Genomic DNA, 22,166 nt, shown 5'->3' with positions numbered 1-22,166 from the left:
AGAAAGAAATTATATTGGAATATCACTGGAAATAGCCTCACATAACATATGTTAACATATAAAGTAATTATTTTTAATGAAACAGACAAAATACAAATGTCTTACAAAAAACCTACCACAGGCTATAACACTTTTCAGTAAGGCTGACATGGATACCTATGATAAACATTTCAAATCTAGTGTTTGTTTGTGTGCGCGTGATTGTGGGCGCGCGAGCCCTTCCATCCACGCCCCGCCCTGCGCTCGAGGAGTCCCCACTCATCTACTTCAGTGATCAGATGAAGACGGAGGAGGAGTCTGTGCGTGACGTCACGCCATCCCTCCCACCCAGCTTCAATTTACATTTTCAATGGGTCCTGACTGAGTGAACGTGTGTGTGTGCGACAGCTATTGAGCAGTTAACAAAATCAGAGTCTCGCAGACACACCTCAAGCCTCAAGAAGTGTTCCGGAGACGCACTGATGTGGCCTGAACCACTTTGTCATTTTAAATATTAAACAGTTCGAGTTGGAGAAGTCGCGTCGGGGTCGACTTTGAGGTAGGTGTGTATATGTGTGTGTCTGGAGCTCGTTTTTTTGTTTTTTTTCCGTGAGGTTGTTTCACGAGCGCACTAACAAAAGCAGCACCTTTTAACTGGACGGTCTGCTCCCGTCGGCAGCAGCAGCAGGTTTGGGGTTTTTGAAAAAGCTGCAAAGTAACGAGGAAAAGATTGAGATGAGATTGCAAAATACAAACAATTGTTTCATTGTCTCCTTTTGTTGCGGCGCATGACTTCAGCCGACGGGACAGTGAAGAACAAACACGTTGAGGTTGTTGTACAGCATGTACAGACTAGCCTACAGTTACGTTTTCTTTGGAGCCGATACTATTATTGGCAGTTGATAGCCTAATCTGGCAGAAAGATAGTAAAAGAAGAAAAATGTTATTTCTAGTGTGTGTGTGAGGTGTACAGAGAATATGTTATGGGTGCTTATGACATATGTGATACAGTTGGCAATATCTGGACACAATTCTTCTAAAATATAGAATCACTCTTGTTTTTAAACCAAGTCAAGATTATTAACCTATCCCAAAATCCCATGTTTGCCTCAGAGGGCTTTACAATCTGTACAACACAAGACTTTGCTATGCTCTCATTTGTCACCATAGTCCCTAGACCATAATGTAATCTTAACTCTTGAAATGTGGGCCATTAGTGAGACAGACATCAGAAGAGAACATATTTAATGGATGACCTGTATCTGAATTCCTCCTGTATGAGTAATACTGTGTGTGTAATAGCACAGCAATGACTGCTGCCTTCTGTGTCAAAGCACATGGCTTTCAGTCAGAGCTGACACACTGGCCTGTGTTGTCATGAGGCGCACAGACCAACTGTCATGTGAAGAGGTGTGTGTTTGCATGTATTATTTTTATTTTGATGTGGCAATAAGTCTTAAACTTATGGTGTTTCTTTTTTTACAGAGCCCTGTAAAAAAAGCCTCATAGAGTTGCTGTCAAACTTTAACAAGACATTAAACAAACAGGGCTCAACTTTAGCCCTTGGGGATGTTTGCTGGGTGGAGGTGGAGTAGCAGCCAGGCAAATACGACTGAGCAGCTTCAACATGTGTAGTAGTTTAACTCTGGCTCATCACATGTGTTCTAGTGATAGGAGAAGTGACAAAAGCAGGTGGTATGAATGAGTATGTTATACTGTCTAGATGCAGAGTTTTCAAGAGTGGGTGAGTGTATGCAGGGAGGGGGAAGTTTTGTGCACATGTGTTAGTCATTTAGAGGGGAGTTTGCTAAACGATTTACATCTGTTTTCTGATCTTTGAACCCCCTCCTTCCCTCCTCTCTCTCCTGTTTCTCTTATGCTGCCGCTCTTGCTGTCTTCTGTTTCCCGTAAGGGCTGATGCTGTCACTGTGTGTGTGTGTGTGTGTGTGTGTGTGTGTGTGTGTGTGTGTGTGTGTGTGTGTGTGTGTTCTTGTTTAACTATATTCATGGGGTCCAAAAACTAGGAATACAGTATACTTGTGGGGTCCGGACAGCTTTGTGGGGCCAAAATGCTGGACCCCACAACTTTAAAGGGCTGTTTGAGGGTTAAGACTTGGTTTTAGGATTAGGGTTAGAATTAGGTTATGGTTAGGGTGAGGGTAAGGGTTAAGGTTAGGCATTTAGTTGTGATGGTTAAGGTTAGGGTAAGGGGCTAGGGAATGCATTATGTCAATGACAGGTCCCCACAAAGATAGTGAAACGCACTTGTGTGTGTGTGTGTGTGTGTGTGTGTGTGTGTGTGTGTGTGTGTGTGTGTGTGGTGGGTGTTACAACTGGAAAGCTCTCTGCTCCATTATTATTGCACTCAAATGAATTTAAATATGTGAATGAAATGTCCGAGTTTCCATTCTATAATAGCACGTGTCCATTAGTGGTTCTGGTGCGTTTTCTCAGATGTATCATTATAGAATCTGTGTCCATGTCAAGGACTCAAGCTGACCTCAAGAAAAGCAAGGTATTTGGGTCAGGAATGGGTGTGTGTCCAGGAGGGGTAACTGGCAACCACATGTGTGTTGACAGTATTATCTCCCACAGTCCTGCTGCCAGTCTGTCTGTGGGCACAAAACTTCATTACTCAGCAGAACGCACTGATCCTTTAGATCCACACTGCACGAGACACAGTGTTGCTGTGTGTGCGCGCTCGCTTGTGTGTTTCATGATCAGCCTCTGTTACTAGACATTTTGTTCAAGAGTGGTGAAAGACTACCTTGTAGTTGTAGCGAATGTTTGTAAGTCTTTTCCCCTGTAATGAGCGATGTAAACATTGAGTGAGGTTTCAGAGGGTCTCTGTACTAAGAGTGGAGTCCTCATGGTTTTAGCAAACACGTCCCCTTTCTGTTCAGTTCTAGCCTGCCCTGCAGAGATACTTAAACTTAAAAGTGTGAGCCTATTGGGCTAGGTATTGTTTTGATTTAAAGGGGAACTATGCAGTTTTTTTTTGTTGCTTAATTTACCTTAACTGAACAGCTTCGGAGTCATTGGAATGGTTATATGACTTTTTTCGAGTTGAATGGTGGTCGTCTCGCTTCCCCGTAGCGCCTGTGAGCGGAAAAACTACCCTCGCAACTTACAACTCGCCGGCCTCAGCGTCAGGAAGTATCGCGTGATATCTCGCGAGAAAGGTCTCGCGATGTAACGAATTGCTTCACGGCACTGCACACATACGCACATTCAGGAACCGGCTAACAGGGTAGCGATAGAGTTTTTCACACTAGCGTCATGAGCCAGCAAAAAAGAAGCAGAAAGCTAGGAAAGCATTGTCGGAGGAACGGAGAAAGAGGCAACGGCAGACTGACCGAGTGAGGAGTCAGACACAAGTAAACATAGGAGCTGCCAAATATCTATTCTGAAGCTGTAGGGGGAGCTCTACAGAGAAACCTGCGAGCAAAAAGCAAAGAAATGGCCAAAACTGCATAGCGCCCCTCTAAAAAAAAATGTCAATGCCATATTTGTGTTTTGATACTGATGCCAAAACAATACTTATTTAATACCTTACTTATGATGTTGAATATGTTTTCTTCTGTACCACCTTTCCTAATTTAACAAAACAAATACAGAAGTATTCAATGTTATTTTTACACAAACTGCCATACAAAGCAAGCCAGTGTACAGTTGGAAGAGTTATGACTTACATCAGGAAATATCTACCATTACTAACATCATCATTTTTTTTTTTTTTTAAATGAAATATTAACTTTCAGAAAATTCTATTTTACACAGCAAGTGTCCTACAGTTGAGTGTGGCTATTGTTAAAAAATATAAATGAAATAGGAACTTGGTGGTTTGTCACCTCGTCTAAACATTTCCTGAGAGGAAACCCTGAAGACCTGAAAAGCATTTGAGGCTAGGTCTTAAACACGTGACTTAATACTTAAGGATACAACACATTTCAGTTAGTATATGCCGTATGTGAGCATGGGCATTATTGGTGGGCATTTATTAATCTTGCTAACATGGATGTGTTTTGACAGACACTGGATACTTTACTGCCCCTCCCAATGCAGGCTGAATGAAATATTATGATGCAATGAAGACACAAGTGATGCAACAGAATCCTACAACAGGACAAAGGATCTGTTTACGTTCTCTTGATACATCCATGGTATTACACTGTGCTGTGGTTTTGTTGCCATGGTTTTAAATTATGATGTCACAATTCCTGTATTGAGTTTCCTGAGAGAGAGTGGTGTGTGTGTGTGTGTGTGTGTGCGTGTGAGAAATGTACTCTTCTGAGGACTGAATTGTGTGTCTTTGCTCTTGGTTTCTTCAGTATAGGAAATCTTTTAGGACAACAACATAGAAGAGTACCATCTCTCCAATTATTGAAAGGATTTGGTGTTAACGTGCTGCTCTGCTCTCACTCATATATCGTCTTCTCTCTGTGTGTCGTGTGACTCGTCTAATCTATGCACTCTTCTTCTGTTATGTGCATTTGTATAATTTGGATCATATAGAGCTAACATACCAGCATGCCAAGCTTTCCATGTTATATTTCTCCTAGAAAGTGGGTGTGTATGTGGTGTTGTATGGCTCGGACTAACTAACTGTGAGTTGAGAAGTTGAGACTGAGAAGAAACTGCACAAAACTACCTACAATTATTGATAGATAGAAAACACTTTGGAGAGTTGATTTCTAGTTGTTTAACAGCTTCCAGCGACCAGACAAACTCGCCTGTTGTTCTCCCCATTATCCTGCACCAATTGTTGATTAAGTTTCAATAGACTCTCACTAGTTGGTTTCCTCCACTTAGTCTCCTTATAAATGCAAATGACCGCTGAGTGCTGCTGCACTGTCAAATCAATAGTCTTGGACTATCAGAGCCTCAAACACTAACAGATTACTAATGTGTGTGTGTGTGTGTGTGTGTGTGTGTGTGTGTGTGTGTGTGTGTGTGTGTGTGAGAGAGATATATGAAAGTCAGACATGCACAGGCTTGGTTTTATTTGAGCAGGCCCAGGGCTTGATGTTGATTTAAGATAAGCTATGCGTTCCAAAGGCTTAAACAGAGACATGCATACACACCTACAGAGACTCAGCTTCTCAAAGAATCCCATTGATTTTGCTGCTGTTATGCTGGAGCTTCAATCACAATAACGCACCATTACTGTGCTGACCACTTTGCGTAGTCTTGGAGAATGGATGATACACACAAATGCACGCACACAGACTGTAAATGCCTTCCTCCTCGCAGCTTGTTAGGTTGAAGTATAAAGAGATTTGGAGTCTCAGCGGCATGAGTTGGATTAAGCTCTGTGTAAGTCATTATCAAGATATATGATCCTGTCTTATTACAAACGCAAACAGGAGACAAAACACGCCCACGGCGGAACAGAGCCATTTCTTTCTGTTACAGCCTGAAGCCGACAGGACTTTCTGAAGTATACCCATACCGGCTTTGGAAAGTTTCACGAGACAACGAAACCACATGATTGCCTACTACCCCAACTAAAAATATGCATGTATACTGTGTATTTTGAGTCATGTCGAGCATAAAGCAAAGAATCAGAGAGAACAAAGACTCTTCATTTGGCCTGCTTTGGACACCTGATTACCTCATTACACGTGTGTGCATGCACGATCAGCTTGCACCTCTGTGTGTCTGTCTGTCTGGCTAACTGGAGATCGTCTGGTTGCCCAAGGTAACAGTTGTTATTGGGGTTTTCTCTGCTAGCATGTAAACAAAGGAGAACCTCTCAAATCCTCCCCGGGTGTGCCCCCCTGGCCAATGAGAATTGAGCTCCCAGCTGGGCTCAGCCAGTAGACGGTGAGAAGGGGCGTGACTCTGCTCCATAAGGAAAGAGCAGCAGTAAAGCACAAAGCTTAGAATCTGAAGCCATAACAAAGACTCCTCCTTTATGACTGAGCGGCACTTCACACTGCTGCGCCAGACAAAACAGCTGTAGGTTTTCAACTATATGGCTTTTACACCACTACGGAGACCGATTGAAACTTTAAAAGGCTGATATGTGTGTGCAGTAAATGAGCACATGTTTACATCTCAGTGAGGAGGAGCCACATGAAACATGCTTGTGCTCTGCCTATAAATTGTCTTCTTAGGGTGTGTCTATCAGTGGGGGAAGTTACTAAGTACATTTACTCAAGTACTGTACTACTGTACAAGTACAAATTTGAGGAAGGCCTACTTGTACTTGAGTCTTTTCTTTTCATGCCCCTTTCTACTTCTACTCTACTACATTTCTGAGATAAGTATTGTACTTTTTACTCCACTACATGAATGTGACAGCTTTAGGTACTAGTTACTTTACAAATTGACATGTTTGCACACAAAACCCATTATAAATTAACCTACCCAACAATATATAGGCCTACAAGTCCAGCTGAAATGATTAGACGATTAAACACAGAACTGTTTTGATCGTTTCCAGTTTCTAAAATGTGAGGATTGTTCAGGTTTGAGGACTTTTACTTTTAATAAGAAAAGATAAGATACTTTATTAATCCCACACTGGGGGAATTCCTTTGTAACAGCAGCTCAAAAGAAAAAATCACACACATCAGAAGAACACAAATACACATTAAATAGACAGGAACAAATATACATAATACTTTAAGTACATGTTCCTGATGATACTTACACACTTTTACTTAAGTAACATTTTCAATGCAGGACTTTTACTTGTAACAGGATATTTTTTACAGTGTGGTATTAGTACTTTTACTTAAAGTGCTGACATTATGCTCATATTCAGGTTCATAATTGTATTTAGAAGTTGTACCAGAATAGGTTTACATTGTTTAATTTTCAAAAAACACCATATTTTTGTTGTACTGCACATTGCTGCAGCTCCTCTTTTCACCCTGTGTGTTGAGCTCTCTGTTTTATCTACCGAGTGAGGCATCTCACTTCTGTTCCATCTTTGTTGGGAGTCGCACATGCGCAGTAGCTAGGTAAGGACTACCAGCCAGTCAGAAGCAGAGTATGAGGGAGTGCCACGCTAGCAGCTAGGCGAGCATTATAACGTGTGTTACAAAGTGACGCACATTCGTCACGGAAGTAAAGGCTGGACTACAATAGAGCAGTTTGGAGCAGTTTGTGAACAGTGTTTTCTGTTGGAGATGGTAAGTCCCTTTGGGATGGACTTTGGGATTTTTCACTTTGTAAACTTATAACGTGCACAAAAAAGATATATAACACAATAAAGGAAAGGGAAAAAGCCAAAAAGCATAATATGAGCACTAGAGGTGCAACGATGAATCGATTAATCGATTAGTTGTCAACTATTAAATTAATCACCAACTATTTTGATAATCGATTAATCGTTTGAGTCATTTTTTTATTAAAAAAAATAAGATCTCTCTGATTCCAGCTTGTTAAATGTGAATATCTTCTAGTTTCTTCTCTCCTTTGTGACAGTAAACTGAATATCTTCGAGTTTTGGACAAAACAAGACATTTGAGGACGTCATCTTAGGCTTTGGGAAACACTGATCCACATTTTTCACCATGTTTTGACATTTTTATAGATCAAAGAACTAATCGATTAATCAAGAAAATAATCGACAGATTAATCGACTATGAAAATAATCGTTAATTGCAGCCCTAATGAGCACTTTAAGTAAAGGATCTGAATACTTCTTTCATCACTGGTGTCTATGTAACCTGTAACGTCTAACCCTGTGCATATGTCTCAGTCCACCTGTTCTCATCAGGCCTATACATATACATACAGGACCACGTGTCAGTGTCAGCTGTGAGAGAGTATAGACCAGCCTTTTGTATTTGACTGACAGGTGTGACCCCAAACTGTACCCCCTCACCAATTTTTCAGGACATCTGTTCAGAATTTGGTGTGAGTAAGCACTTTGATTTTAACCTTTCATAGAAAAGTGCACATAGCGTGCATCCAAATGTTTCTGTCACTCGAAGATGTCGAGTGTATGAAAATAGTTCTCTGGCTATGTGTCCCTACATGTATATGCTGTTGTGTGCCCCAAGTAAGAATCACTTTGCAGGTTCATCACATTCCCACAGCATGACTCAAAAGTGGTGTCTGTGCCTTTTCAATCCCCCCCCATTCATTCTGTAATCTGCCTCAGCCCGGGGCTCACAACGTGTGACAACAGGACAGTGCATGAGCCACCGCATGGAATAACTTCAGTCATTGTTGAACACAAACTGTCAACACCGGCATGTTTAAATTCAAAGGGGGAGATCACAGATTGACATGATCAGTTTGTGCTTATCTGACACAATACAAGATGTCACTTACTCATCATCCAACACATTAGGACAGATCTGGATACTTGTTTTGCAATCAACTCTTAAAAGCCAGATATGGAAGCAGTCAAACTGTCATTATAATTAGACAAGACCAAATGCAGCCTCTGTGGTTATCCCACAAATGCAAGACATGAAGAGGGATGGAAAGCAACACAGACAAAGATTTGAGCCACAAGAGATGACCGTTTTCATGCCAAGATCACAACACTGTGATTTCAATCAGACCCCAGAATCACATTAACATTTTACACATAAGTGTTGCCAAAGTGATACATGTGCTTTGTTTTTTCACTTTTTTAAAATGGAAAACAAGAACTTGCTTGTGCAGAACATAGACATGAGAAGTAGAGTTATAAAGGTTCTTCTATTTCGGCTGTCAGCTATCAAGAATTACAATGTCAGGTGCACAACAAAGGCCTTTGTGTGATGGGCTAGTTTAAACTTTAAACTTCCATTTCACTGCCTTAAGATCATGAGGAGATGAGTTAGATAAGCTGATTGTGATAGAAAATATAGCCCGAGCGATACAATTTATTTTACATAGACACGTAACAGTAAACGTTTTTTGATAAAGATCTCTTACATTTGTTTTTAAAGAAAACTATGAAATGGCGACATTGTTTCCAAATGATTGCAAAAATAGCAAAGATATATTATGCTGTGTATACGCCAACACCAATTTATCTGCAATAAGCTAATATCGCCTCGGAGGATTTATCAGTCCAGTTATGATATTAAAAACTTTTTTTTGTCAGACAGTAAAGGCAGTTTTTACAGTAAACATTGAGTAGCCAGAGAGATAGGAACTAAGTTAGAAGGAGAGAGTCGCAGTGATAAAGATGTTTTTGTGTGAATGTTACTTGTTTCGTTTTTTTAATCCTGACAGTCTAGAGCCGCCTAGTACTCCCTTAATGACATCAGGGTTTTAAACATCCACAGACACACACACATACAGTACTGCGTAGCTAAAACCTCTCTCACATGATGTACTGTGTTAAGTTATCCTTTCATTGTGTGGGTGTTAGTGCATGGGTGCGCATCTGTGCTTTATGAACCCTAAAACCCTGATTGTAAATTCCCATACCCCCGCGTCTCCCTAGTGACATCATCATATTGTGGGAGCGGGGTGGGTGCTTTCGGAGGTCAGTACACAATGAGGCCCCAGAATTCCCTAGCTCCTCTTCTCCTCTGCTCCAGACCCCCACTCCAAGGCAGGAAATACAAAACAGATCTCAAGCCCCAAATTCCCAGGCATACTTTTCAGGAACCATTTCCCTCTTACTCTCTCTTTCTTTGTTTCTCCCTCAGATCATGTCATAATTCAGTCCTCTTTTGCCAAATGCTGTCAATGTTGTATTTGTAGACTAAATATACTTCATTAAAGATCACATCTTTGTTTGCTGCTCACGCTATCATCTTCTGTAGACCGGTAGTAACTATAAATTTGAGCTATTTACTCAGTTGAAACTGAAACTATTGATAGCATTGTTTACAGACAGAAATGTGTGTGATCCTGACTGGTTTATGGTGTTCTTTCTTTGGCTTGCACTGGCAGGTCAGTTTTTCCTAAGTGGAATTCGCACATTATTTTGCTTACACACACACACTGAAAATAAATGCTGTGGGTATGTGGGCTTTTTTGTTTGAGTTGATACTAACTTTGAATGTCCTTTGTAGTTGCGAGTGACAGGAAAATGTCTGTTTCTATTGTTTGAATCTGTGCTCTGGAAAAATATGCACATGTACGTCACTGCGCTGCCCACCATGATTTATGTGTCGTCACGCGGGAGGCTTGTAAAGGACCACGTACACGGGGCCTTTCCGGGAAATGAGCTCATTGTCACTACTGACTCACTGCTTCTCCTTCACTTTCTCTGTCACTTTCTCTTACACACACACACACACACACACACCCCTGCTCGCCCTCCCCCATCCCCCCACAGCTGTCAGTTAAAAGCCCATCTATCTGTGTGTTTTAATTAGGGCCTCCCCTATTTATGGCTGAATGGCCGCTTCATTAACAACAAGGCTAGGAGATGCACATTCAGATCTGTCTGGCTTGTAATGTGTGTGTGTGTGTGTGTGTGTGTGTGTGTGTGTGAACGGGGTGTGGGGGTTGCTTTAGGGGTATTGATGACGCAGTTTCCCCTGAGGGGTAGACCTTCCATCTGTGAATGGAATAGACAGGATCTGGCCCCAAAAAAAAATAGAGAGTGAGTAAACAAGACGAACTATATGGGACAAGAGGGAGATATAGGAACAACAGAGTGAATGGTAAGTTGAGTTTCTAGAAAATGTTACGTATTTTTCTCAAGTGTTTCATGAAAGTATGTGGCGTCTGAATCAAAGCCAGCTGATCCTGTTTTTTTCTTCATATCATTATGCATCCATGATCAGAATATGGGCAATTTATACTTTTCGTTGAGCATATTTATTCTCATGGAATTAGGTTAAAAAATGAATTGACTTTGGTTTTGTTCTTTCAAACGTCAAATCCCTTTTTCATGTTAGTGTCCGTGATCAGCATACATCAAACCGGATGCTAAAATGCTGATCAGTCCTTTTGCAAAACCTGACCCCTGCTTACCTTTGTGCCGGATAGTGTGGAAAACAAATCCTGGCTCGCTCATGATGGAGTGGGTGTGGTCAGCCATGTGTTCACAACCAATGACCGTTAACGGCCCAACCCCACTCTGTGCAGAGCTCTGGATGGTTTGTGCCTGTATCCTGAAGGAGGACAGAGGGGTCAGATGGTGAAGCAGGCCACCAGCTGCTCTCCTCGCCTTCATTTTCTCTGTCTTTTGAGGCTGCAGCAGGAAGAAGGCCACTGTTGACTTATGAGAGCTAAACCATGTAATTTCTCAGATTTTTTTTTTTACACAGTCTGTCCATCTTGGCACTGATCCCAACATAAAGTTATCTACCTCTTTCCTCTCTTCCATGTCAGTAACAATCGACTTTTTGTAATTATTCCTCTTTCCTGTAGTATTCCCAGTATTGCCTGTTTGCTTCCTAGCAGTTACACAAAAGAGAAGCACTGATAATGGCCAATTTAGGTTATCCGTCCCAATCCCCCATCATTAGCCTTTCTGCCCATCTGTGCTCTTTCACTGTTGGGTTAGAGGAGGAAGAATGCTTTTCATGCATAGATATCCAGCTCTTTAGCTTCTAAATGCTCCACTGTGTTTAGCAGCTTGTCTATCGTTTGTTGCTGAGCAGGTAGCAAATAGTGGGTTTATCTGAGCTTTTTCGCTGAAAATAGCTGCCTGCTGCGAAAACATCGCTATTAGAATGGTGAGAGGGAACTAAAACACAAAAGTTGTGGGCTTGAGCTGAGAGAAGCTATAAAGCTCCGTCAAGATGAGGTGATAATTCTCTGTGGCTTCATCACTACGAGCAACACCTTTCACATTACACATAGTCATTTGATCCATTGCTGTTATAAAAAATGCTTTAAGATCCAGATCCAGTTTTTGAGGAGTGTATTTTGGTTGTTGAAAGTCTCTTCAGTGATGCCCATTGGAAGGCTTAAGATGTCAGTATTAGTTGGCAGCAGCTCCTTCCTGTTCCTGAATGCTGTGTCACTAAATGCAGTGGGGTTGATGGCCGGTCTCCATGGCGCCTTCGAGAAGATGACAGTTGAGGGGGAAATTGAGAAATGAGTCCGATTATGAATGCAAGTCTTTGTGCGTGCTCATATAGCAGAGCTGGCTTCGGTGATGCAATAAGTTGGCACAGTGCAGGCACTCTTATCCTTCTCTTATCATTCTATCTGCTCTAATGCAACCTGCCACTGTGGGGTTCACTTTAACACACTCACTGCAAACTTGCTTATCAGACACATTCATTCAATGACTTCCTTTTTTAAAAACCTTTCTAAAAAAGCTGCCAAACACACTTCTCGTGAAAAGCAAAGTCAGTGTGTGAGCATGATATGAGTGCTATATTATTGAAAACGTATGTGGATAGTTTCCGCCTCTATGTGGATTTAACTATCTGTCCTACTTTTTTAGTTTTTCTTTTGGTATTTTTCATTGGTGATTGATCAGATATTTCCTGTAGCTGGCTGATTCAAAAATGTGACATTTCACAGTATATGAGATCACAGTCATACGGTCATGAGGAAGACAGGGAGAGAGTGAAGTAAACAGAGGAAAGCTGTCTTCAACTCCCTCTTCTCCTCTCCTAGACTCTCCTCTGACCCAGTTTTTGTCCTTTCTTTTCCATTGTTTCCACCAACTTTCTTCTGCTTTTATCCCTTAATGCTTGGGCATTTTGAATCCTCTAAATGCTGAACCCTTTCTCTTGGACATTCAGGTCTTTTGGCGGCTCATTAGAGAGAGAGAGAGAGAGAGAGAGAGAGAGAGAGAGAGATGTACTCTTCTGAGGACTGAATTGTGTGTCTTTCCTCTTGGTTTCTTCAGTATAGGAAAACTTTTTAGGACAGTACCATCTCTCCAATTATTGAAAGGATTTGATGTGGGTGGGTGGGTGGGTGGGTGTGGGGCCGTTGTCTGTAGTGTAACGTTGTGTTTCCAAAACCAATAAACAAACTGTTTTAATGGGATTCCTGGAACAGCAGGAAGTGTTTTCCAAAACACTGACATGCTTGGAGGGTTGCTTCCATAGTACACATTTTGTTGTACAATGTTGCAAATATCAACACGTACAATCTACTGAAAGTGTTAGAAGTGGCTGTTCATTACACAACTTTATCGTTCTGAATCCACACATGGCAAGATACCTGTAGAAGGACAGATTTTGGGAGACAACTATGCATTTGATACATAGTTGGAATCTGGAAATCTGGAACATGGAACTGGAACATTGGAACATGTTAACTTGCTTATCTACTGTAAATTGCTCTTTAGGTGGTGGACTTTTAACTGATAGTGAAACATGTTATCTTGATATAAGCTTTCAAGTAAAACCAGAAGGGACATTGACTATAACATGCAGAACTACCAGTGATAAAGCAGAATTTAAGGGACTCCAGGGCTTCAATTTGAGGTTGCAGGTTCCTTTTGAACTCCCTATGTCACTTCCTCTCTCCCTCGGGGGACAAAGGAAGTAGGAGCAGATGTGTTAAGCTAACGGACACTTTGACAACACTGCCAGTCTGTTAAGTTCCTCTACCCCCTACTACCGGCATTAACAAAAAACACCTTTGATGTACACAGCACGTGTGTGCTCGCACGCAGCCCCTGATTTCAGCCACAAGCTGTTCTGCCCACTTCTGCCACCTCGCATGCACAAACACTGTCACCATGTTCTGGCTGTGTCACAAAATGCACTGTCTGGCATGTTCTGAACAACATTATAGCCAGTGATGTAGTAGCATGTAGATGAAAGTCGTTAACTAAACTGGTAAAAATGTCTTTATTTTTAGCAACTGATTCATGAATATTTTCTTTTTTCGAAACTGACCCTTAACTTGTCAAATCTAAGATAGCGATTTTATGAATTTACCGTATACATGTTAAGATTTCTGTTGGCCACATAAGTGAGGCCACAAATGCATTTTTTTAAAGGTTACTAATCTGAGATTAGAAGGGATTACCTATCACTGTGACTGTAGATCACAGCCAAAGCAGTGTTTTCATTTGTCAACATATTCCACTATATCCATCAAGCGTATTTATTTTGTGGTATTTCTCCCTCTTTGTTCTGCAGTGTGCAGACACAAACCATGTTTATCTTGGGCTTCTTTGTTATGTAACTGACACGGTTTTGTTCCTGGAATGCAAGAATATGGACCTCTAGTGGTGTCTTTAACTCATTACAGCAATCCTCCACGTGTATGTTTTGATTCTGAGGACACACTCCCACCCCTCCTTTGTGTCTAGCACGTGCAGGAAAATGCTTTTTTTGGTACCCTTGATGAATATGATTGGCCCTCTCAGGATCCAAAACATCACCATGTTTTTAGTCGCAGGCAGGAGAGACTTGCTCACACGCACTTGAGAACATGATTGTTAATAAATCTGAGTCATTCCTCAGACTGTGGGAGAAGAAATGCACGTGACTTTGCTATCTGATCTCAGCTAATTTATGTACTATTATACCAATGTAATGCTATTTAAAAAGACCTCTTGTGACCAATTCTATTTTACCGACAAGATCAAAAACAATACCATTAAGCTCCATACCGGGACAAGCGAGAATATTCATTCATCAGTGAAGAATCTTTAGGGAAACATTGGTTATAAACTCTTCTTCGCCTAGAATCGAAGGGGAGTGGGAGGGAGCAGAGAGAGAGAGAGAGAGAGTGTGAGCATAGCTATAAAACAGACTCCAACCAGCTCAGTAGCAGACAGTTGTGCAGGACAAAGCACCTCTCCTATGTAAGGCTCTGCAAAGTACTGATAAACAGGACAGGGAGTTTTAATAGATTTTCCTGGAAAATAAATTCTGGATCAAAATAGCAGAGATGACGAAAATGTTCAGATGCCCCGTCTTTCCTCATCTGCAGGGTGAGTTAAGCCAAGATTGAATGTCGTGCCTTTTTTTTTTTTTTTTTTAGAGTAGGCTAGATAAAAATGAAGTACTCAGCTTTTTTAGAGTTTACCAAATATGTGTTAAAACATCTTTTTAGTCAAATATTCTGTTCTAAATTCAGTTGGTTAGATAGAAACTTGTATCTAAAAATTCCTGATCATTCATTATAATTAGCATTATAATCATTCATAAATATAATTTAAATGGAGCATATTAGCTGTCAGTCAGATGCAAGTTGCAATATTTTCATTGGGCAAAGCAGACTGGGAAACAGTGGCGCTTAGCTGCCAAAATTACTAACTGTGGTGTTATTGTATGTAACCTGTGATTAACATGAGGCATTGGTCAGACTTACTGTATCCCAGTTATTGCTCAGCTTTGAAATGACCCTTTTGGTCAGGAGATTTCCACACACGAGCTGGTTTGTTTTCTATAAATGGAAGAAATACTGTGTACACTATACTTGTAAAATACAGAATATATCCAATGAGCTCATATTGAAGCAGTGTGCCTACATTTGGGGATCATAGATAGGAATCGCAGTGATTTTTGAGGTCATGGAAAACAATGGATTGGACCTTTTTGGTTATGTATTAGCAACTTCTGAAAAATGTATATAACTATGTGCCTGAAAGATATTGACAGTACTGTTCTGATTCATTTCTTCATTATATTGCATATGGCTTCTGAAAGGGGACTGAAATGTTCCTCTTTACTAAGTGTGAACAATTATGTAATTCCAGCGCTGAGTCCTTCTATCGCTATAGAGATGATTCAAAAACTCTGAGCTTGTGCCAGAGGATCAGGCAGATGCTCATATGACTTTTTGAAGGAGCAGCAGTGGAAGAAGTATTCATATCCTTTACTCAAACCCTTGTGTTGACTACGGGTCAAACTGACCCGTTTTCAATTTTTGTTTTATATCAGAAAATATGGGACGTAGAAATAAGTGCTGAAAATGTGTAGAAGAAAAATGTAACAATTTAAAACGTTGGAAAAAGCAAAAACAAACTGTGAAAAAAGGCATCAAAAACGTTTTTTTCAAGGTTAACAGGAAGACAACACAAGGGTTAAGTAAAAGTACTAATACCACACTGTAAAAAATACTCTGTTACAAGTAAAAGTCCTGCATTGAAAATGTTACTTAAGTAGAAGTATGTATCATTAGGAAAATGTACTTAAAGTATTAAAAGTAAAAGTACTCAACGTAAAAAAATCCTCACATTTTAGAAACTGGAAACGATTAAAACAGTTCTGTCAGTCAAGTAAGTCTTTAATCGGCTAGTCATTTCAGCTGGACTTGTTGGCTTATATATTGTTGGGTAGTTTAATTTATAATAACATAACCTACTTTATAAACTGTGTGTTTTGTGTGCAAAAATCTTAATTTGTAAACTAACTAGTAACTAAAGCTGTCAGATCAATGTAGTGGAGAAAAAAGTACAATATTTCTTTCTGAAATGTAGTAGAAGTAGAATGTAGCATGAAAAGAAATGACTCAAGTAAAGTACAAGTACTTCCAATATGTACTTAAACCTACATTGTGTAATTTTTTGAGTTGATTCTTAGCAAAAAAAACCTTAGTTCTTTCACAAATATGTACTCATTCATGTGTAATTACTTCCACCAACTAATCAAAGTATTCTCGTAAGCGTAGAATCTGATATTCAGAATCATTCAGAATACATACGAGCGACTCACTCGGATGACGGCAGCCATGTAGCACCTCCATCTTTAAAATACATTAGCCAAAGACGGACATACCTCAGCATTTCGCCCTCTTACACCTATTGGCATCGTGACGAATGCAAGGGGGAAGATTACTCACCAGGGAAGCGAAAAAGAGAATTAAAACGACAACACGACAGGCAAAGCAACAAGACCAAAGTTAATATTGGAGTGGCTAGAACAGCTGCGTGTAAACGATGGAGAGAGCTAATTTCGGGTTCGGCCACCGTAGGAGGAAGGGCTAGAAAGTAATATTCAGTTGATTGTCATATACAATTTCACCGCTAGATGGGAGAAATTCTTACACAATGTAGCTTTAAGTACAGTACTTGAGTAAATGTACTTAGTTACATTTACACCACTGGAAAGGAGACATAATAAAAGATCCCTGAACATGTTTTCTTTGCAACACAGATTTAAATATTTCTGTCACCACTGCACTGTTGTATCCGAAACCCACATCTTAGTGACATAGTGGTTAAATGAAAGTTTTTCTGTCGTTTCAGATCCGTGTGACCCTGGTCTATCGCTGTCACCAGGAAGGAGTGTCATGGCGGAGCCCGACTACCTGGAGGGAGACTGTGATGAGCTCATCAAACCCAAGAAGTTAAACAACCCAGTCAAGAGCTCCCGTAACCACCAGGACCTGCACCGAGAGCTGCTCATGAACCAGAAGAGGTCAGGAGACAAATACACCTTCAATACCTTTCTCCCTTTGCCTCGTCTTCTTTCTTTCCTTTCCGTTTCCTGGAAAAACAAACCGTGGTAATTCCCAGGTTACTATTAAGGAAGGGATTCTTATTTTACAATTAGCAACTCTATCATGGTTTAGAGCACATAAACAAAATCCGATCAGTGTTCAATTCCAAGCCTACGAATGGAGATAATGGTTTATTCATTTATTGGGTGGTAAAAAAACTCTGTTAATGTCCAACACTGTCTGGATCGTCATAATTTCCTTGTTTTGTTCTTGGCAACAATATCAAGTTTGCCCCCATCCAAAACAAGTTAGACAAAGGAAAACAATACAGATTCAGGCTAATGTAGTTTACTAATGGCGGATGACTTAATAAAGTAACCCTGCTACTTTGTTGTAATTGGTCGGATAGTAACCAGTGGGTCACTGTAGTCGACTTCCGCGAGTGCTGGGGTTTTATACAATATGTAAAGGTCACAGAGACATACTGTACAGGATAAACCTGCTCTGGCTGCTGATACCGGATCATACAACTCTGGATTTGATGGAGTCTATGTGAGCATCCATGCATCAGTCTGAATGTGCATGCATACTGGGGCCTGTGATCACTGATTTGGCACTAAATGTTTGTATTTTCTCTCATCAAACGGTGGCGGCAGCTTTGTGCCTGAGCTATAAATAGCTATGTAAACACACATGCTGTTGACAGCTGTTACATCACAGCAGCGATGCTCTGTCCTAAACAGGTCAAAGAGTGAGGTGCTTTTGTAGCGATGGTGGCAGGGCATTAATAAATGATGGGAGAGAGGCCAGGGTGGGCAGGATAAGGAGGCCATAGAAGAAATGTAATCAAAAAAAATATTAGAAAAAATTCCATACCAAATGCTGCAGAATATTGTTTCTAGTCGTCTAGACGGAAAATGTCCTGGAATATCAGCAGAAGACTATGAGATAAATCTAGTAGGAATTTGGGGGGGATATACTTGTTATGACTGGGCTTTTTATCGTGTACTGAAAGTATAGAAAGCTTGCCTGCATAGTGGATTAGTCACCCTGACGAAGGTGGGGTGGGTGGGTGGATGGATGGATGGATGGATTGGCTGCATGAAGAGAAAAAAAAATGTGTTATGTAATCAAGATTACAAAACCATTTCTAGCTGAGGGCCTTTCTCTGCCTTTCCTAGCTAAGCTGTGGTGACCCTTCCTACACACACATACACACGTACGCGCACACACACACACACACACACACACATGCAGAGGTATTTCAGACACCAAGACTAGTGAAGCAGTTAAGCAGATGGTGGTATTGATGTGTGGGATTTTGAACAGACATTCTTCCTAGTCTGCTAGAGGGTATACACTCATGGGAGGGGGGTCATGGATAGGAGGGTCAGTGTTTATGTAAACGTTGCCAACAATAAAAGGAGAGTGGAGTAAGCATCTTTTGTAGCCTGTCTTATTGCTTTCAGCGGCCTTGACCCTCCTCCCTTTCTGCTCGTGGTGGTGCTCAAAAAACAGCCCGACCCGATCACGCCCGTTACCCTCTGCTCTGCTTCAGCACGTTAAGTGCTGTCATAAGACCCGCACTGTCAAGAAAACCAGGGCATTTAATTACAGCAGTGACTTGAAATAAAGTAGTGCCGTGTTGTGAATTAACTCCCACTCCTTCTTGGAACACCATGAACTCGGTTATGCAATCTTCAGGATTTAATAATTTATTTAATTAAGACGTTGTTGTTGCGGAACTGCAGGCAGGTAGGCACGCTGTGTTTTCTTTGAAGAACAGACGCAGCCTGTGCACAGTCAGGCTTTCATGGCGAGAGGAAAATTAGTAACCACGGGGAGAGTAAAGTAATCTAGATAATGTCTTTTTAAATTGAATCAATGAATTAATCAAGGGCAAGGAGAATGTATATTTGACCAAAAGATAGCCTCTGTCCTTATACTGCTTTTGATTATTTATTTTTCTTGTGTTGCACTTTATTGTGCCTCCTTAATCCTTTTGTGGATTTTGTTTTGTTTAGTGGCTTCTGCCTTTTCTTGCTGACTCAATCTATCTGTTCCCCTCTGTCATAAGTAGCCCTTCTCCCAAACCTCATCCTCAGCCCCCACCCTTGTAATTTGAAGGAGTTTGGAGCATTACGTAATATTTGGTATTTTTGCTCTTCTTCGCAAGACACAATCACACTTTACTGATGTCTCTTTTAAAGTGCCCATATTATGAAAAAATCACTTTTTCTGGGATTTGGGGTGTTATTTTGTGTCTCTTGTGCTTCCACACACATACAAACTTTGAAAAAAAAAAACACCCATGCTGTTTTGAGTGAGATAATTTAGTGAGAATAGTTTCTGAATGTGTCCTGCCTTCAGTCTCCGGGTGAGCTGTTCAAAATCTGCACGGCTATCTACGTAACTAGCCGAGGGGCCTGGGGGGCTAACCATTAGCATGCTAGCGCTAGCATGCTAGCTCGTTCTCAATGGCTAAATACTGCTACAACACACACAAATTCACCCTAATCTACAAAATAAATTGTATAGAACTACTTACATGTCCCTGTTCTGCAGGTATTCCACACAAAGTTGGAAATGCGCCCTTGTTTAGAAGAAGTCTAGTAATCCTGCCTTGTACAGGCCGAAGTTGCAGAAACACCTACCTAGCTGATGTAATCCTTACCTAGCTACTGGGCATGTGCGACAGACAACAAAGATCTTACAGAAGTTGAGAGGTCTCGCTCTGTAGCTAAAACAGAGACCTGACACAGGGTGAAAAGAGGAGCTGCAGCAATGTGCAGTACAACAAAAATATGGTGTTTTTTGAAAATTAAACCATGTAAACCTATTCTGATACAATCTCAAATTACAATTATGAACCTGAAAATGAGCATAATAATAATGTCAACCCTCATTTCCAAAATCAGTTTCAATGCTGGCCACCACTGTACCACCACATACACAGATTAGTAAATGTGGAACAATCTGTGATTGGGTTTAAAATCCAAACTTTCCTGAAACACGACTGACATGTCTAATCCAGAACATCTACTACAGATATGCACGTTAAAATGAGAATGAGGTCATGGTCATCATCTGTTAGGCATGAATGTGAATGCAAATCTCCCTCTGAGTGGGGTCCTGTAGTGTCATCGGAGGTTGTTCATGAAGCTTTATTTTAGTAACATGCTGTCTCACTGATTCTGCACAGGGGTCTGGCTCCTCAGAACAAACCCGAGCTCCAGAAGGTTATGGAGAAGAGAAAGAGGGAGCAAGTTCTCAAGGCTCAGAAGGAGGAGCAGGAGGCCCACAAGAAGAGGAGCGACCTAGAGATAGAGCTCATGAAAAGACAACAGAAACTAGAGCAGGTAAATGATTGAAAGCATACGTAGAAACTGTCATTTTAGCACTTAGATGGATGCACATTGTTACTGTATCTGATCACAAGAAAATAAAATGATTTAACCCTGGTTTTGGACCTTGAGACCTGCAACAAGATGCGGTTTATAGATGCTATTAACAGATTATTACCTCTATAATTTATTTAATCTGAATTTACCAATGTCTGTGTTCTTGCAGCTGGAGCTGGATCAACAGAAAAATGAGGAGGAACAGGAGAACACCCCCGAGTTTGTGAAGATGAAGAGCAACCTGCGCAGGACCAAGCAGGAGAGCGACGGGGAGGAACGGACCACCTAAAAACCAGCAGGGTGTCTGGGTCTGGCTGATTGTGCGCGTGTTTGTGGGAACGGAGACATAAGGAGTGTGTACAAAAGAGAGAGTGTGTTGTCTGTGGTGCACGGTGCTGACCTGACTGTGGTCCGAGATGAACTTCCTGCCTTCCCCAACCTAGCTGTTCCATCCCGCAGTGAGGAGAGAGACTTTACAGACTAAGACCCCCTCTGTTTGCCTGCCACGGACTGCCAGCACTTGCCTCTACTGCCCACACCCATCAGGCAGCACACAGCACCCCCTGCAGGAGGGACCTAACACAGACATGTTACATGTTAAATGCCTTTCAACGAGGGCGAGCAAGCTTCCATTGAGCTCTGATGAAGAAACAACCAAACACACACACACACACACACACACACACACACACACACACACACACACACACACACACACACACACACAAGTTTTCATCCCATTTCTTTTCACTCCTCTCTCAGCAAGCTGTCGTTTCTCTTTACTGTTATCAATGTTGTCGTTGTTGTTTTTTTTGTTCTCATCTTCAGAATCAAATAAGGAAAAGTGGACACTGGATGGACTCTTGAAGCTGTGTAATGTAAAAGCCAAACAAATGTGCTTTTGTTATTTATGTTTGTAGCTTTTAGCCCAAGTATAGGGAAGGACGCTTTTTAGTCGTTCTGTATTTTAGTTTGTTTTACAGCATAGTTTATGAAGCCAGAACAGGACAAAGGGAGTGTATGGTTGTATGAAACACTCATGTTTGCTTTATTATTATTTTTTTAAATTCTAAACATGCCATTTCCTCAGCTAATGCAATTTGGAGCAATAGTAGAACTCCCAGGCATGAGAGTGACCTTTTCTTTATATATTCTGTTGTTTTGTATAAATAAAAGTGTTACTACTAATTTAAGTTTTTGTTAGGGTGGTCAATAAGAATAAGCCCTGAGCCATGTCTGATCAGTCTTTGTGTATTTTTATGAACAAAAGACTTACAGCTCCAGGTAGAAAGCTTACACATGTAGGCGACCTGTCAAAAAATATATAATTGATTAGTAGTTCTGGGGATATCTGCGTGGCTTCTGAAACAACTCTGATAAGTGTTATGGAACTTTAGTATTTTGTCTTTATTGACAATGGAGCCATGAATGTGCAGACAGATAACGTTAATCAGCGAATCTGAAATAAAGTGGCCATTATCTGCAAAACAATTTAACTATGTAGCCATTACCATACACATTCCAAAATGGTTACACAATGTAAGAAACTGTGATAAC

General features: G+C 40.9%; 1 protein-coding gene across 3 annotated transcripts; it reads left to right on the top strand.

Moving 5' to 3' along the window:
- Positions 1–327: 327 nt before the first annotated feature.
- On the top strand, positions 328–21,919 carry fam107b (family with sequence similarity 107 member B). Of its 3 annotated transcripts, XM_031293560.2 has the most exons (5): positions 14,528–14,755; positions 17,015–17,186; positions 20,411–20,567; positions 20,779–20,944; positions 20,978–21,919. In XM_031293560.2, exons 1-4 carry the CDS (start codon positions 14,713–14,715, stop codon positions 20,896–20,898), a joined length of 492 nt encoding a protein of 163 aa, XP_031149420.1. In that variant the 5' UTR covers positions 14,528–14,712; the 3' UTR covers positions 20,899–20,944; positions 20,978–21,919. The 3 variants fall into 3 exon arrangements, with proteins under 3 accessions (XP_031149421.1, XP_031149420.1, XP_031149419.1); XM_031293561.2 differs by lacking the exon at positions 14,528–14,755 and adding an exon at positions 328–538 and having other exon boundaries at positions 20,779–21,919; XM_031293559.2 differs by having other exon boundaries at positions 20,779–21,919.
- The last annotated feature ends 247 nt before the right edge of the window (positions 21,920–22,166 follow it).

Source organism: Sander lucioperca, chromosome 7 (assembly GCF_008315115.2).
Source record: "Sander lucioperca isolate FBNREF2018 chromosome 7, SLUC_FBN_1.2, whole genome shotgun sequence".
NCBI lineage: Eukaryota > Metazoa > Chordata > Actinopteri > Perciformes > Percidae > Sander > Sander lucioperca.
This window is presented reverse-complemented; position numbering and strand designations above follow the sequence as displayed.

Excerpts from the sequence above, each read along its gene's own strand:
- fam107b (XM_031293560.2), top strand. The coding sequence starts at position 14,713 with ATGACGAAAATGTTCAGATGCCCCGTCTTTCCTCATCTGCAGG. Across the intron at positions 17,187-20,410 it reads CTGCTCATGAACCAGAAGAG|GGGTCTGGCTCCTCAGAACA; the intron begins GTCAGGAGACAA and ends GATTCTGCACAG. Across the intron at positions 20,568-20,778 it reads GACAACAGAAACTAGAGCAG|CTGGAGCTGGATCAACAGAA; the intron begins GTAAATGATTGA and ends GTGTTCTTGCAG.